Source organism: Notamacropus eugenii, chromosome 6, assembly GCF_028372415.1.
Source record: "Notamacropus eugenii isolate mMacEug1 chromosome 6, mMacEug1.pri_v2, whole genome shotgun sequence".
NCBI lineage: Eukaryota > Metazoa > Chordata > Mammalia > Diprotodontia > Macropodidae > Notamacropus > Notamacropus eugenii.
The window spans coordinates 258,185,700-258,202,781 of NC_092877.1; the positions used below are offsets into that span (position 1 = coordinate 258,185,700).

The 17,082-nt window shown below is 42.1% G+C and overlaps 1 protein-coding gene across 1 annotated transcript; it reads left to right on the plus strand.

The window, feature by feature from the left end:
- Positions 1 to 2,792: 2,792 nt before the first annotated feature.
- Positions 2,793 to 4,796, plus strand: POU4F1 (POU class 4 homeobox 1). Its single transcript, XM_072622169.1, has 2 exons — positions 2,793 to 3,012; positions 3,669 to 4,796. The coding sequence occupies exons 1-2, from the start codon at positions 2,890 to 2,892 to the stop codon at positions 4,791 to 4,793; spliced, it is 1,248 nt and encodes a 415-aa protein (XP_072478270.1). The 5' UTR covers positions 2,793 to 2,889; the 3' UTR covers positions 4,794 to 4,796.
- The last annotated feature ends 12,286 nt before the right edge of the window (positions 4,797 to 17,082 follow it).

The following is a 17,082-nucleotide window of genomic DNA, read 5'->3' on the forward strand; positions in this document are numbered from 1 at the left end:
TATAGATGAATAAAAAGTAATATAAGCTTGGGATCTTGTACTTGAAGGGCTTACAGTCTAGTTCAGGCAAGTGACAAACACACATAGAGCTTATTAGTCGTAACAAATATTAATATTAATTAATAATTAACATTGCCATTCAAGGGTTTGCCTCCTTATTTGAAGAGAATTCCTACATCCCCCGATACCTTGTTCACCCTCCCCTTCAGGAGTTTTTGAGATTTTCTGCTTAGCCAAACAGAAGTAAAATGGGAGAAAATGAAAGGGAATGGATCAAGTGAGAAACAAAGCCACAGTCTTCTCATACTAACTGTTGCCACTTTTCTCTTGAAAATGTTCCCCATGAGTATATGGTGATTTCTAGACATAACCATCCTGCCTGTGTTGTGGTTAACCGGAGATGTTTGATGGAACCCCAAGTCTTTGCTTTCTCCACAGAAGGTTATATTGTTTTGATCTCAGTCATCCAGCCTCTCTTCAGTTTCTCAAGCTTGAAATGACACCTGAAGTGTTTGCATAGTCCATACCAGGTTGAAGAGGAGTCAGTGCCCCCAAATTCCGGACTCCCAAATTCCAGATTCCTCCCTTTGGGATAACCATTCTTTTCTTCAATTGGTATGGTTCAGGTGAAATGAGAGTGGATTTCAATTAAGATTTGGTTGATCATGTACACTCATAATGGTGAATACCATGGAACTTGCTCTCCTCAGCCAGAAATGTTCTCTTTCTATTTCATTCCCCATCGAGATAAAGTTGCATTCAGTGATCCCAGGGGGCACCATAATGGATGAAAACACAGCTCCCTCTTGCCCAAGTAATTGAACATGCTTCTCAATTCCCTCTTAGGCTGGAAGGGGAATGGAGAAAAAAGCATGATAACACAAGTGGATGTTAAAAAAATTTAGCATATGAATGAACACATATTAATGATACAAGTGTGTATGGGGTACAAGGCAAAAAGGACAAAAACCTATGAACAGATATTTGAATTTGTAGAAATGCACATATGCATATGTGTGGATTCATCTACATTTAGAACTTGAGAGATCCAGCTAGTCTTTTTGAAATGACAACAGATTCATTATCTGATCACTGCTTCTCAAAACCAGTCCTTTGCCCTTTCCCTTTAACACTTCTGTCACACATGTGATAATATCTAGATTGTTATTATCACCCAGGGTAAGCATTAACATCCCTTGGGATTCTATTTGCCTAACTGTTGTTTCCCCAGGGATTCATCTGAATTGGGCCAAAGAATAGGTTGGATAATTAAAAGGTGTTTTTGATCATTTTTGGTCTTAATTTATTGTTATCACTGTCATCAATACTAATAATTAAACACTGGGTCAGGGCCAGCTGTTTTTCTAATTTGTTTTAAATTAATATTCTGATTAGTGTTATTTTTTTTGAAAGTAGGTTTGTTCCAGTTTTCTGTTGAAGAAAAAAGTAAGCAAGAAGGCAGGAAACGGTACAGAAGCAACTAAATCGATTTAAAAGTTACATGTCCAACTGCTTATTCTTTTGCTCTGCACCGTTTTCTTGGAGTTCCCACTAGGAGAAGGCGGTGTGTGTATGAGTGTGTTTTGAGGGGGGTAGGGACGAATCCCAACTACATACTGTTAAGTATTTTTCCTTTTGATTACTCTGTGCTTCAGATCACCTACAGCTGGTTTGAAATGTGGGTTTGTACACGGTTAAAGGAGACAAACAATAAAGAAAACGCCCAATTTCACTTCAACATCCTTTCCCAAGTAGAAAGAACACGCTCCTTTCCCTGTGGCTCCTAAGTGGCTGTCACTTGCACTGCCTGATACAATAATAATCGCAACAAAAGTATGTGGAGGAAATTAAATTATATGGGAATCAATAGCGTCTGACTGCTTCAAACAAATGTCTGTCACTATGATTATTCTCAAGAAGCCCATTTATAATTCTTAGAAGTAACAGGTTCTCACCGAAAAGACATCACCTCCTGCATTTATGTGTTGTTATTTATACTGCATACAAAGGAATGTGCGGGCATAATTTAGCATACAAATGCCCAGCTGTATGCATTGTATAACATCTCGTTAGATAGTCATTGATACGTACCTAACTAATGGGTATATGTGTGTTTAGATATGTAAAAATATATTCAAGATATATAAAAATTTGAACATATCCAGAGACGTACACATGCATCTTCCCCAATTCTATTTTTTTTTAAAGAATATAAATGGTACATACAGAGAAGATAATATTTCCTTTCTGAATCTACAAGTTTCATCTTTATAGGATAGCTGTGGAAAAAAAGGTGATATGTTTAGTGCGCATGCCTTGCAGCCACAGGTGTAACACCTGCACTATCCTTCCTGGTGGTCATTATAAGAGCAGCTCCCACGCTCCGGCACCCGCTAGACGTGCAAGTGCGCAAGAAGATGCAACAAGGCACAGGGAGAGGGAGGGAGAGGGAGTGAGTGAGAGGGCGAGAGACAGCCGATGTCTATCAAAGCGGTGGAGCAACCAGCTCTCGCGAGAGATTGCCGGGCTCTAGCAACGAGATGTGGGGGCTCAGGTGTAAGAGGAGCGCATCTCATCCCAGCACTAGGATAGAGCAGACAGATAAGTGAGACCGAGAGGCTGGAGGAAGGCACGCTGTGCGGTCCTAGGGAGCTCCAAGCCTCAGCAGTAGCAACAGCAGCAGCAGCAGCAGCAGCAGCTTCAGCAACAGCAGCAGCAGCCGCACCAGTAGCAGCAGCAGCGGCAGCAGCAGCACTAGCAGCCTCCGCCTCCACCACTACAGGAGCTGGGACTGCCTTTTCTTCACCATCCCGAACGAGAGGAGAGCATCAAGAGCACTTTCCCCCTTACTTTGGGAGTGTTTTTGGATTTACATGCAAAGCCTTCAAGATGATGTCCATGAACAGCAAACAGCCACATTTTGCCATGCATCCCACCCTACCTGAACACAAATACCCCTCTCTACATTCCAGCTCCGAAGCAATACGAAGAGCCTGTCTACCAACTCCACCGGTAAGGGAACCCCCAGCCCCCACCGCCAACCGCTGCAACGCCTTCCCTCGCTTTCTCTCTTTCTCTCCTTCTTCTTCCACTCCCTCTCTCTTTCCTGTATACTGCATGTATGTGTGTGCATTAATAAAAAAACCGCTGCGAGGCACATTTTGACAAGCGGCGCTTAATGTTTTTTTCATGTCTTCCTCTGCAATCATCTGAGCGCCTGTGATCTTTTTTGAAAGTGGTGTTCACACGAGTCTCCGACTTCATCCACTTTCTGTATTAATTTTTATGACTCGGCCTCTGAAAGGAATTTTCTTTATGTGCTCTTGTGTTTGACACAATTCCCCAGCTGAGAGTTACATATCCATTTCTTCTTCTTTTTCCCCGCTTTTCCGCTCCCCAACCTTTCCCCCCTTTCTTCTCAATGTTTTCATTTTGCCCCTTCTTTGACTTGTTCCGCTCTGTCTTTGCCTCTTCTCCCTCCATCCTCTCTCCCTTTGCTTCCCTCTCTCGTTTAATTTGCCCCCGTTCTTCCCGTCGCTCTTATTTTAACCCCCTTTTCTTGCTTTCGTTCTTTCCCCTTGGCCTACCTACCCTCTGCCCTCTATTATTATTTGGTTGCTTTTTGTTTTGCCTTTTTTTTTGTTTGGTTTCGTTTATGTTGATTGCAGCTGCAGAGCAATATCTTCGCCAGCCTGGACGAGACCCTGCTGGCCCGGGCCGAGGCTCTGGCGGCCGTGGACATCGCCGTGTCCCAGGGCAAGAGCCACCCCTTCAAGCCCGATGCCACCTACCACACCATGAACAGCGTGCCGTGCACCTCCACCTCCACCGTGCCGCTGGCGCACCATCACCACCACCACCACCACCACCACCAGGCGCTCGAACCCGGCGACCTGCTGGACCACATCTCCTCCCCGTCCCTGGCCCTCATGGCAGGCGGCGGGGCCGGCGGCGGGGGCGGCGGCGGCGGCGGGCACGAAGGGGCCGGAGCGGGCGGCGGCGGCGGCGGGGGCGGCGGCGGCGGCGGCGGGCCGGGCGGCGGCGGGGCCGGGGGCGGCGGGCCGGGCGGCGGCGGCGGCCTCTTGGGCGGCTCGGCCCACCCGCACTCGCACATGCACGGCCTGGGCCACCTGTCGCACCCGGCGGCGGCCGCCATGAACATGCCCTCGGGGCTGCCGCACCCGGGGCTGGTGGCCGCGGCGGCGCACCACGGGGCGGCCGCGGCGGCGGCGGCGGCGGCGGCGGGTCAGGTGGCCGCGGCGTCGGCGGCGGCCGCGGTGGTGGGAGCGGCGGGGCTGGCCTCCATCTGCGACTCGGACACGGACCCCCGGGAGCTGGAGGCCTTCGCCGAGCGCTTCAAGCAGCGGCGGATCAAGCTCGGGGTGACGCAGGCCGACGTGGGCTCGGCCCTGGCCAACCTCAAGATCCCCGGGGTGGGCTCGCTGAGCCAGAGCACCATCTGCCGCTTCGAGTCGCTCACGCTGTCGCACAACAACATGATCGCGCTGAAGCCCATCCTGCAGGCGTGGCTGGAGGAGGCCGAGGGCGCGCAGCGCGAGAAAATGAACAAGCCCGAGCTCTTCAACGGAGGCGAGAAGAAGCGCAAGCGGACTTCCATCGCCGCCCCGGAGAAGCGCTCCCTCGAGGCCTACTTCGCCGTGCAGCCCCGGCCCTCCTCCGAGAAGATCGCCGCCATCGCCGAGAAACTGGACCTCAAAAAGAACGTGGTGCGGGTTTGGTTTTGCAACCAGAGACAGAAGCAGAAAAGGATGAAATTCTCCGCCACCTACTGAATTTGGGGCTGGGGGGGAAGGGGGGCACCTGGGGAGGGGGGGCGTTGGGAGGGGGGCTGAGGCTCGGGCGTGTTTTGTGTTGGGGGGCTTCCCCCCCTTCCTTCTTTCCCCATATTTGATTTTGGTTATCCCCTCTTTTTAAAACATTTTTACTTTTCCCTCCCCATCCTCCTCCTCTTTCCCCACTCTCTACTCCTCTGCGCTCCTCTCCACCCAATTTCCTGGTCCCCTCCTTCCTTCCCACCTCCTTCTTTCCTCCCCCCCCCCCCCCCCGCCCCCTTCCCTCGCCCTCCGCCCGGAGGAAAGAGAATGCTGGGTGTGGAGTGGAGGTGGGGAAGTAGTGGTGGGGGAGGGAGGGAGGAGGAGAGGCTTTATTGGGTGGGAAGCTGGAGTGGAACGAGAACAGAGGAAAGAGGAGTTGTGAGGAACTGGGCTGGGGGATTTTGGGGGGAGGCTTGGTTGGGAGGATTGTGTGGGAAAGGAGGGAAGACTGACTTGTTCTTGACCAGAGACACTTATAAAAATACCCTGGGGACCAAGGAACAATGTACAAAAACCAACCATCCACCAAAAAACAAAAAACAAAAAAAATCTATAGAAATAAAGAAATACTATAAGCAAAAGCAAACGCTTTAGAAATCTAACTCTGGGGATCCGTCCTCTGCGGCTTGATTTCCCCCCCCCTCCCACCCCCTAAGGAAGAGAGTTAATAATAACACCACCACCACAACTACTACCACCGCCCAAATCATAAATACACACACACGCACACAAATAAACTAAATCACGAATTTAAAGAAAAACAATCGAAAGGTGAAACTTGGTGTCTGTGCTAAGACTAATTATTGGGGCTTTGATTTTATTTTTCTAAGTTTCACCTCCACCCCACCCATTTTGGTTTTGATTTATGAAATCCTTCCTTTTCATGAGGCTTCGTGATGGTGGTTCTCCGTATCGTGGGGATTTGGGTTGGTCGAGGGCGGTTTGGAGGCTATTGCATGGTTATAGGGTGTGACAGTTTTCAGGTGGCCTAGCCTAACCTTGTCAGGTTCTGACTTGGCAAGGGTCAGCCTTGGCAGGGGTTGGCTAAATCTGTTATGGTGAGACTGGACTCCTGGCAACATCTCGTGGAGGCTAAGAGGCAGAGCACTGAGTCTCAAACACAGATTTTACTCTGGGGGATAAAAAAAGTAAAGAAAAAGTCCTTCTGCCCTTACATTTGATTCAGATCTAGGAAGCAAACCGTTTTTTAATAGTTTTCTCCAAGCGAAAGTTACCTCATTATTGCCCCCCCCCTTTTTCTTTTGTGGGTGTGGTTTGTTTTAAAATATACCTATATATTTATATATTTTTTTCTAGCTGTTCAAATATACAGATTGCAACTGTTAGCGGTAGAGGATGACAGAGATGCTCTGCCCACTTTGAGGCCGAGGGACCAGATGCACTCCGATCCTGTAGGTCCCCTTTCTAATTTGCTCGAGAGGTTGAAGAGGATATTGCAATGTTAAAAGTTCCTGATTTCCAGCTATAGGACAGGACCTAGTTATTATGAAACCAACGAAATCAACAATTTTGAAAAAGGCAATATTTGATGTGACTGGTTTGTTTCTGAGGGATCTGCATGTTGTTGGGGAGGGGAGGGAAACAATAATTGGATATCCTTTGGAAGAAATCGTTTATTGTCGGTAATAAACGTTGGGTAGTGGAAACTTTTTTTATTTGCACTATCAGTCTCCCGAATGGAAAGAAAAAATATGTTTAGCATTTCACAGTAATAATGAAGGTACATGGTGAAACTCGGATGGAAAAAATTATGACAGAGAGAGTTAAAGGTGGTTAGTTAAATGCCAGCTTTGCAAAGGCACAAGATGTTCTTTTAATCTCCTGATATGTTGGTGTCTAGCCATCCTTTACCAAGGATAAGGAATTTCTAAAAACAAAACAAATAAAGGGGAGGGGGTGAAAGAGAACTTGCCATTTAACAAGACTGAAGTCGTGCATGACCTGAAAGACACAGAAAGAGCCGTGATTAGGTCTCACTCTGATTACTCATTATTTATTTATTTATTTTGTGTATCGTTGTTTGCAGCGCAAACATTCTATGCATTTGAAACTGAGCACTAAATAGACTAGCTTCTGGTAGACCTTTCCGTGGGTGGTGTGATTTCACAGTTTTACTGCCTGTTTTCACCGACAACACAACATTCTTGTCACATTCTTGTACTTAGAAAAGAAAAAGGAAGATTATTGTAAATATTTTCTTTAATGCACAAAAAAGAGAATACAAATTGCAACCACGTGTAGCTCCTGAAATGTCTCACTGATTTATCTACCTGTCCATGTATGTTTGCTGAGCTTTCTCCTTGGTTGTGTCTTTCCTATATTTCTTTTTATTTCTATCAGAAATATTTCTGTAAGCCAAAATACAACAGGGAGATGTGTCCCAGCACACTTACAAATAAAACACAATTGAAAACAGAACAGTTTTATTATTATTGGCTGCATTTTTGTTTCTGATGCAGGGCTGATAAAGTCCAGGTAGAGCCGTTTAACAAATGAGACTTAATTCAACCAAAAAGAGGAAGAAAAAAAATGAAAGGGGGGAAGAAAAAGAAGGGGGGTGGTGGTGGTGGTGAAAGATGTATTTTTCTGCCGAATCAGAATTCATTACTTTGAGATAGCTCTTATGTGAAAAGCGGTGCTCTGAATAAAATGAACTCTATATTAGCTCCCTGTGTTTCTTGAAGTTTATTTTACCTGCAGAAAATCTTAATTCAATCTACCAATCAAACCGCATCACTCTCTTTACTGTTCTGGAAGGCAATATGCAACTGTGAAGTAAGTGTTACGTTTTGGTGGTTTGAGGTTTTATATCTGTTATTTTGGCCTAACTGCACTTCTAATAATGATGTAACTAAATGCTTTATTTTTATTTGGGGGCTAACAAATATAAAAATCATTAACTGCTCTGTCCTGATACGTTGTAAGACCCAATTGTTCATTTGGAACGTTCAGGATGCCACCTACTGCTTCAAGTGATTCAAGACCCTCTGTCTATTTTCTGATGACCTGTGACTCGATTAGATGCCAAATGTACAAAAGTTTCTTAATAGTTGGGATTATTTCTTCTGGAGACATCCTATTTTAGCCAAATCTTTTTAATTTCACCGGTATATCTGTGAACCAAGACACTTACTTGATGTTCAGAAAAGAATAATACATAAAAAGCTGTGATTTTAAACAACTGTTAATGTTTAAAAAAAGCACTAAAGGTATTTTTAAAATAGATCTCTTCCATCAGAAATTGACTTGTTTCTCTTGTTATTGACTTGAAATGTCATCAGAGTTTTTAATAAATGCATTTGTAAAAATATTATTTTATAGAAAAAAGTATGATGGGATTTCATTTTTGGAGAGCCAGGAATGAACCAATAAAAAAGAATTACAAAGGCTGGTTTTTTTAATCTGCCCAAAACTGAAATGTTGCAGACAAACATATTTGTATTATACATTAATGAACAATGTATGTATTGAAAACTTAAGAATTTGTTTTGTATTAAGTAAATCCTTACCAATTACGAAGAAAATACTATGTTAATAAAACAAAATGAAAATATATGATTTGCAGAGTTTCCTATTTTATGTAGTAGGAAACTATGCAAAACATGAATGCTTTGCTTTCTATTAAATGGATGAGTATTTAATGGAAGACTTAAGTTCTTTATTAATATCTCTAATAGGCAATCCTTTGGGGATATGTGTGTTCATATATACATAAAAATATGTTACAGGAAAGTGTACAGTAATTTATCACACGGCAGTAGCTTTGTTTTTTCCATGTTTGCAGTTCTAAAAGAGGTTGAAGAGAGGAAGTTTATTCAACTTGAAATCATGGTTCAGTCACTGGGCTAAATTGTAAATAGATGCCTCAAAGTCTCTGTAAGTGTGATCCTGAGGAGGCCATAATGACAGGACAGAAATAGACAAGTGGATTAAAATGGACACCTAATCCTCTCAGGAAATCCAGGATTTGGTGAAGAAAGGGAAAAGGAAAAGGGCAGGCACCAACTTTTATATCGACTTTATTTTCACTTCTCCCTCTTCTTGCCCTTCTTCCTATATTTTGACTTTAGGGCTTCTGTCGTTTTCCCCTGCTAGGGTCTAAACTGAAGTCCCTTTTGGCTCAAACTGACTTGTGGAATGTCTGTTTAACAATCTGTTCTTCAAATGTTTTCAACTTAGATTATAATGTCATAAAATAATGGTAAATACCTCTGCTATGATAGCATTGATTTCCCCCTCCCCCCCATGTGATATTAAGACTAATTCGGTCTCTTTTTCAATAAGTTAACTTCTTGGAAGCAGGAGAAAGGAGTGTTTATAAAGCAGAGATTGAGGCCATGGTGGGCTATTCTCCTATTCCTCTCAAATCCCATCCCTTCTTTTTCTTTATTCCCCTTGCAAAACAGATTTGTTTAAAAGTAATTTTTTTCTTCCGTGGGGTTGATCTCCAAGCTAATTCGTCTCGTTTGTCCTGTGCTTATGTGGGTTTTCTCTCCCTATCTCATTTCAGCACCTCCAGTATAGTTGGCTGAGGAAAGAGTTCTTTATTTAATACTATTATACTATTCATATTGTTATCGTCATAGTATTATCATTACGAGGAAAGCCTGCTGTATTTGCTTGCTGTTTCGAAGGAGACGACAAGCTTAATTGATTTTTTAAAATAGCAACCGAATTCCGATTCTCTTGGGAATCTCTTCCCACCTGCGAGATAAGTCTATTCTCAATAATTATGTTATTTAATATTTGATAAAATATTCGCCCTTGCTGCTGTCTAGGCCTGTTTCACGCGCTCAGTATTTATAAATGGGACTCGCTCCAAAAGAGAGCTCCACTCCTGGAGAGCCCGTATCCAACCACGTGCCCTACAAAAGGATCGCTGCAAATACAATTACAATGTGGCCTTTAATAATTCATGGCCTGAGATCTTGAAAATTAATAAAATGAACTATAACAAGAGACTAATTAAAAACTTTTCTAATTGTTGTCAAGTCAGCTTGATGGGAAGTGGACAGCAAACCTACCTCCTTCCCCTCGCCAAAAAATTCTGATGGGGAAGGGAAAACAAGGTTCTGGGAAGCACGAAGTTGGGGCTGGAGAGAGTCTATTTCCTTTGAAAACCTCTAAAATGTATACTTTGAAAATGTGCAGAGAAAGCATCTCTAATTCCTAGTTATTTTTGAGGTAGTCTCTATGTGAACCACCGTGGAAGGATAATCCTTCCACCTGCTCCCGCCCTACCTCCCACAACTAATGTGGCAGTCAAGTTCTCAAGTTCTAAATTGCTTAATAAAAAAAAAAGCTCTCTGATTATCAGACTGGGGTTGGGGGAGCAGTTGGGCTTTTTTTGGGGGGGGGGAGAGGTTGTCTCCCTTCTGCCCTTGTAAAACTCGTAGCTGACAGGGTCATCTAATTTCCACCCAGGAGCACACACTCCAAAACGAAGTACCTTTCCGGCTTCTCCAGAAGTCTCCCTTAAGGGTCATTTGCCCCAGAGAAAGGACTTCTCTGCCTGCTGTCCATTCTTGGTCATAGGCTTGGACTCGTCGTTCTCTTCCACTTCTCTAACGCAGCGCCCGAGAAGTCTGAGCTTCGCTGTCTTCCTCTCAGTTCTTTGTGATCAGGTCCGGTAGGGGAGGGGGCGAGGGCAACGTCTTACTGCATGCAGTCTCTTCTTGGTGATTTTTTTTTTTTCTGGGAGCTTACGGAACTAAGACCAAGCCTAAAGGCGTTCGGCTCCGTGACCGCAGCGGCGGGACTTGAATTGGCTCAACCAGGCTGTGGCTCCAGCTTGGCTTTGGAGAAGCGGGCGTAAAGCGTAAGGCGCTGGGCGCTAGGCGAGATGCCCTGGCTAAGCCCGCCGGGTGCCGGACCCCTCTCTGTCTCAGTAGCCGTTCGGGAGCGTTTGCTACGTGGCAGAGAACCTGTGGAGAACCAGAATGGTTAATCGCTACCAATGACCCTATTTCCCGGGTTCGTGCATAGGGTGACTGATTTGAGGGAAAGAAACACCAGTGCGCTGGACTTAGAGGGGGCATGATCGATCCTGTTCAGGGGAGATAGTGCAAAGGTAAAGTCAGTCCGCGTAGCATGCCAGGCTGCTGCCATCTACGGCACATGCGCGGCGTGCACCTTCCGTCTCCTTTTCAAGGTAGTCCCCCCGAATACCTCCGGGACACTTCTAGCTTTTTTTTAGGTGGAGGGTGTTTGAAAAGAGGCTCCTCTCGTTTACTCTGTCCCTCTCCATGTCCTTTCATTAACATCACAGTCCATCCCTTGAGAAAAATGAATCGGACATTTTCTTATTAAGGATAAATATGATCATCCCCCCTCCCGGTTTAGCAAGTTAACAGAAGACCCCCCCCCATCCCCCGCTCCCCAGCTCCTGACAGCGCCTCCAAACTTCCACAGTCGCAGTTCATTTAAAGACAAGAAAGACCCAGGTGCTAGAAACCAAAATCTTGTGGGTTGTTTTTGTTGTGGTGACTGTTATTGTTGACATGTGTGTTTGTGTGCGCGCACTCGTGCGCCCGGACGCGTGCATGAGTGCGTGTGTTTAAGGTTTGGAAAGTTTTATCTGTCCGTGAATAAAGTACTTAGATTGGGAGCGCAGGGTTGGGCAAAGAAGTGTAAAACAGACGTGCTACTAACGCAGTCCTTGTGCAAGGGCCTGCTCTTGTCAAAGAAATGAGATGAAAACCTTGTATCTTGAAAAGTGACCTCAGAGAAGGAAGCAAATCTGAGATCAGGAAACCCATTCATTGGCTCCTGATAAGGCAGAGAGACTTTTGGAACCAACCTGGAGTGATCTGAATGTCCGTGGTGGGATAGGGTGGAGTATGGGTCTTGGATTCAGAGGAAAGTCCTTTTTTCCATGTCCTTTATTTTTAGGTTTAGGTTTTGTTTCCTTTAGATCGCGGTACTTTGACCCAACGTTTAATCCTCGGGAGGAGGGGGGGGAGGAAGTAAAGGGAGGAGAGAGAGGGAGAGAGAGAGAGAGAGAGAGAGAGAGAGAGAGAGAGAGAGAGAGAGAGAGAGAGAGAGAGAGAGAGAGAGAGAGAGAGAGAGAGAGAGAGATTCGTTAAGGTCATTTTGTAAACCAGTTTACAAACAAAAGTTTGTTTGGTAACTCTAATGATCACACTAAATCTCCGCCTGGCTTCAATTCAGCATAATGTATACAAACTTTTGTACACATGGATCAGAATAAAACAAAGTGTTGACAATATCCAGCCGTGGAAATTCACTTACACCAGACTTTTTTTTTCACTGAAGTGTTGACAATAAACATTTAATGAAGGCAGAGACTTGAATGTCTCCAGACAGTGTCAGAATACTTTAAACAGACCATTAGCATGGCTTCTTGTACTTCAAACACAGCACACTATACCATAACATTATAAAAAATACAAAGTATGAAACAAATAATCTGTTTATACAGAGATATCTTAAGTGGTCTGCACTAGTTCTGACATCTCCTGTACTTAGTAAGAGAAACTTACTCATTTCAGATTACTCGCTCTTAAAAATGTTAAATACAGTTAATGCAATATTAATCGCCCTTTGGTGATATAAAATGCAATATTTTCAGGCAGCTATCGAGCTTTTCTAGAGGAAGAGCTGATGAAAAGAGTCACAGCTGAATAGTGGAGAGAAAAAAGCTCTGTATTTATTGCTTTTGTTTGGCTTTTGGCTACAAAGACAGGAACATTCTAATGGGGTAAGGACATTTATTTTATCTGCAATCTATTGCTGCTAGAGCAGGAGTGGCAGATGGGGTTTGGTGTTATATTCACAGAGTAATTTAGAGCAAATCCTAATAACTAATAATGATTTATGTTAATTCTGATCACTTATGTGACTTTATTAAAGCAGTGTGATAAAACAAGAGACGGAGCGACACAGGAAGCTCCAAGGTTGAGGTGTAAATCCAATTGTCCTACACTTTGACAAATCTTAAATGGTGTTATGAGTTATAAGGGAAAACGCAGGCATTTTTTCCCCTTAAAAGGAGGTAGGAATAACTTGAAATAGGAAAGCGGAGGGTCGTTTTGTCCCCCTTCCCCTACAACCTTGGAGTCTCCTGAAAATGGATTTAAATACAACGGACTGTGAAACCTTAAAAGATGAGTAACTTTCATCTGTATTTAAGAGAAATCAGATTTTCATTACTTCAGTTGCTTGTATCCAACCAAGCAATATTTGCAGGGAGCTGCCGTGTGTGTGTGTGTGTGTGTGTGTGTGTGTGTGTGTGTGTGTGTGTGTGCTTGTATTTTCTTCCCCATAAAGTGTAATGAGCCAGAGGTTTCATCTGAACTGTTTTTTTCCCCTTGAAAAACAGGAGCATTCTCCCAAACTTTCATAACGTTATATTCAAAAGTTTTCTAACTGGGTACTTATATACGTTTTCTCTTCTTCATCTGCAATTTCTTCCAGCAGACAATTCCTCTCTCAAGGTTTTGTGTTTGCTTGCTTAAAATTATCGTTATTTTCCTGCCTAAAGATTTGTAGGCACTGCATATATAAATGAATCGCCTAAAATGCCTTACTCCTTTTCCGTCTTGTTATAAAAGTAGCAATGACTCAAACTATACCAGGATTACTAGTATTTCTGAAAAAAAATTTTTTTTTTTAAGGACCGATTTAGAATAGAGTAGTTTTCTACTGCGGTGTAGCTTAGTGGATAGGCTGGGCTAGGTTAGGTTTGGCTAGGCTAGAACCACATAGTGCGACTCCATAGTATATTGAAAGGGAGGGTGATATTTGCTTCTGGCCATTTATTTTTCCGTTACCTTGATGCGTTTTATTGCCTCAGGGCTATACAGTTCGAAAGTAAGGCAACATCAAAGCTCCTTATTAATACTATTTTCTTGAAATCAGAGGAATCTACCTTTAAGGTTAATCAGGCGGAACATCATTTATTTGCTAAGCAAACAGTCAGAATAAAGTTCAAAAGATGCAGAGCAGTTTATGCGCAGCAGACTAAAGCGAGGAGGTGGAACCTCGATTTTAAGCTTCAATCAAAACGGTGAAATGGTTTAAATAAGTCTTAAGTGGGGTGCAAGCTTTGATTTTTAAATCATCACTCTAATCTCCAAAGAACAGAGAATGACATACAAACGGGATGTTTTCTCCGGCTTTCAGAATTACTGTCTACAAGTTTCGATTTTTTTTTTCTCCAGGACTTTTTCAAAACTTTAGGCTTCAAAACTATTTACAGTAGTGTTACCTCTTCTGCAAAAACTAGTGATGTATTTGGTGTCTAAATACAGTGGGTGTTTTTGAGGGAGAGGGGAAAATATTATTTCTTTATCTTAGGAGTTTCAATTGTAAAAAAAAATAATGCACGTTTTAAGGTAAAAAACAAACAAACAAAACAACAAATCCGACTCTTCAGAATCAGAGTCAGGTTTTAAAAAAAATGTTTTGCAATGTGTCTGTGCTTTACAGAGGTCAGACTTCCTCTGATGCGTTTCTTGGTTCTAGAGAACGTCAGGCAATATAAAACGATGAAACTCAGGTTCACAATTCACTCCTGGTATTTACTGACCGTTGGTATGGGAGCTTGTATTTCTGTGTGTACATGCATATAGGTATACAAACATATGTAAGCACATTTTTGATGAGTGTAACTGAGCCCCTTTAAAAAACTTTATTTGGGTTCTGTTCCTGTGTTTCTCAGCACTAGGAGCAACTCCCTTAAAATTGAAGAGTGATGCATTATTGAAAGACTATATCAAACAGCTCTGGGGTGCAGCCTTTTCTATGTTGGGCTCTAGATGAAGTCTGACTGTCTGACTGCACATAAGCCTCTAATATGTTAATGGCCGTAGGGGATGCCTAAGGTACCATCTCAAGCTGCTTCGCACACCATATGTCAGGCCGTTAGCCACATGGATCTATTAATCAAAAAGGGGGAGAGAGGGAGGGAGGGACAGAGAAAGAGAGAGAGGGAGAAAGAAGGAGGAGAGAGAGACAGAGACAGAGAGCTTTTAATAACTCATCTTTTGCATTTTTTTCTTTCATTAAAAATGTGAAGATATAAAAATCATAGATTTTTAAAAACCCCATACAAACCATTCTGTCAAGTTAAATACTCTTTTATACATTTGCACTTAAGGAAAATACAGTTTTGTCTCTAGTTCTTTTGAAGAAAAGAGAGGGATTTTACCTCCAAGGGTCTCTTTTAGTGTTTCTTCCTTGATGAACTTTTATTTGAAAGATTATCTTTGTACCAAAATCAAGTGTGTATGGTGTGCATATGTGTTCGTATGTATGTGGATTTGGGGTGGATGGGTAAGAATTTGGGAAAACCAGTTTTCAAGGGGAAAAATGGGGAAAGGAGAATTTCAAAAATTGTGGTGTGTAAAGGAAAGAGAATTCTCAAGGTCTTGCAAGAAATACCTTAGCCTCAGACTTTTCCTTTAATGTGTGTGTGTGTGTGCGTATGTGTGTGTGTGTGTGTGTGTGTGTGAGAAACACTATGGTTTTCCTCACTTCTAGATCCTCAGATAGTAATTTTATATCTTTCTCCTTTAAATTGACTCTGTGATGAAGGAAACATAGAATCCAAAGAATAGCAAAATGTATTGAATTCACTTGGGATAGCATATATACCACTTGCTTTGTAAAGGAAATACTTTATTCTGAAAGGGAGAAAACATCTCTTGCCCCTGAATGATTAACATAGTTTTCAAAGGGACAGCTCTATCTATTGAGTTTCAGGAGCATGAATAGTTAGAAAGCTTGAACAACCTCAAATTATTTGGAGTTAATTATACATTCAACATGGAAGCAGGGGCAAAATACTTTCTTGAAATGGTAAATATGCTTAATACTATAGGTATACAAATTCAGAGGCCCTAAATGTATTCATGTATATAGAGAACCTCAGAAAATATATAAAAATCAAACCACATATGTATATAAAGTCACAAACTAGAAAAATAAATCTAATGTATAGGAATAGAGAAAATTTAACATTACAAGTTAATTGAGGGTGAAAGGAAAAAATAATGATTTCCTTTTTGGCTTTTAATGTTTCAAATTTAAATTTTGTAGATGATTTATAAAGGAGAATTTGGAGCTTAGCCTTGAAAGAGTCTTAAAAGATCAAGTTATAAGAAAGATACACAGCAATAGCTAATTTACATGATGTAGAATAAGTAAAAGTTTAAAGGTTCTTGTTATTTAATAGCCAAAAGTGCCTATAGTTTGTGAAGCTGTATTCATACTATGTTTATCTATTTCACCCTTTTCTTCTCACAACCCAGACACATGCTTCTTCTTACTATGGACATACATATATGTACATAATGGTCAAGGAAAGAAATGAGTAAAATCTCTTACTTAAGTACCTTAGAAATATATGAGAAAAGGAAAACAGAAGAAAAGATTATGTGAAAAGATCTAAGAATAAAACACAACAGATTGGTACATAGAATATGAGAGAAGCTCTTACATTAGAGAGCTATGCTTCATGTAATCTTTGAACTGAACAACTGTAAGTTGTTTTCTAACAAATTATCTATTTTATATAGCTATCTATATTTGTCTTATGTGATGAGGTGACTTGTTAGTTCAGAGCAAAAAGTGAAGAGGAGTAACTATCTGTTTTTAATTAAAAAGAAAGTTTAAGGTCCTGAGTTTGGCTGGAAAAGACTGACACCTTATAGAACATATATGTCTATGTATATATGTCTGTAAGTATAATTTTATTAAATCCATTCAAGGGGTAAATACCAGGGGTCCTAAAGCAATATATTACATCAAGGAGGAGATAAATGTGTGTGTTACAGCATGATAATCTTGAATTCCTAGGCATAAAAAAGCACTGATTGCCTTTAAATTTTGGTACACTCTATGAACCATCATTTCTTTCCTTTTAGTTAAAGATAGCTCATATATCTGTCGCTTTAGGTTTCCAAAGACTCGTAACTTAATTCCTTCAGGCTATTCATCAGCACAGTAATTAAACTAGCAAATGGATGTAAATAAAGTGAAATTGGTTTCATGACAGATGAGGCGAAGAGGCCTCTGACATGAAGCAAGGCAGGACAATAATGATTTCTGCAGCATCAGGCTATAGAAGGAACCCCATCTGGATTTATTAGGTGCTGCAAGTGATTTGCTGGAAGCGGGCAAGACAGGAGGACTCACTTTAATTTGACAGAAATTTTGCATCCTAAAGAGTCTGTGGAAATGTAAATCCTAGAAGGAAGTTGAG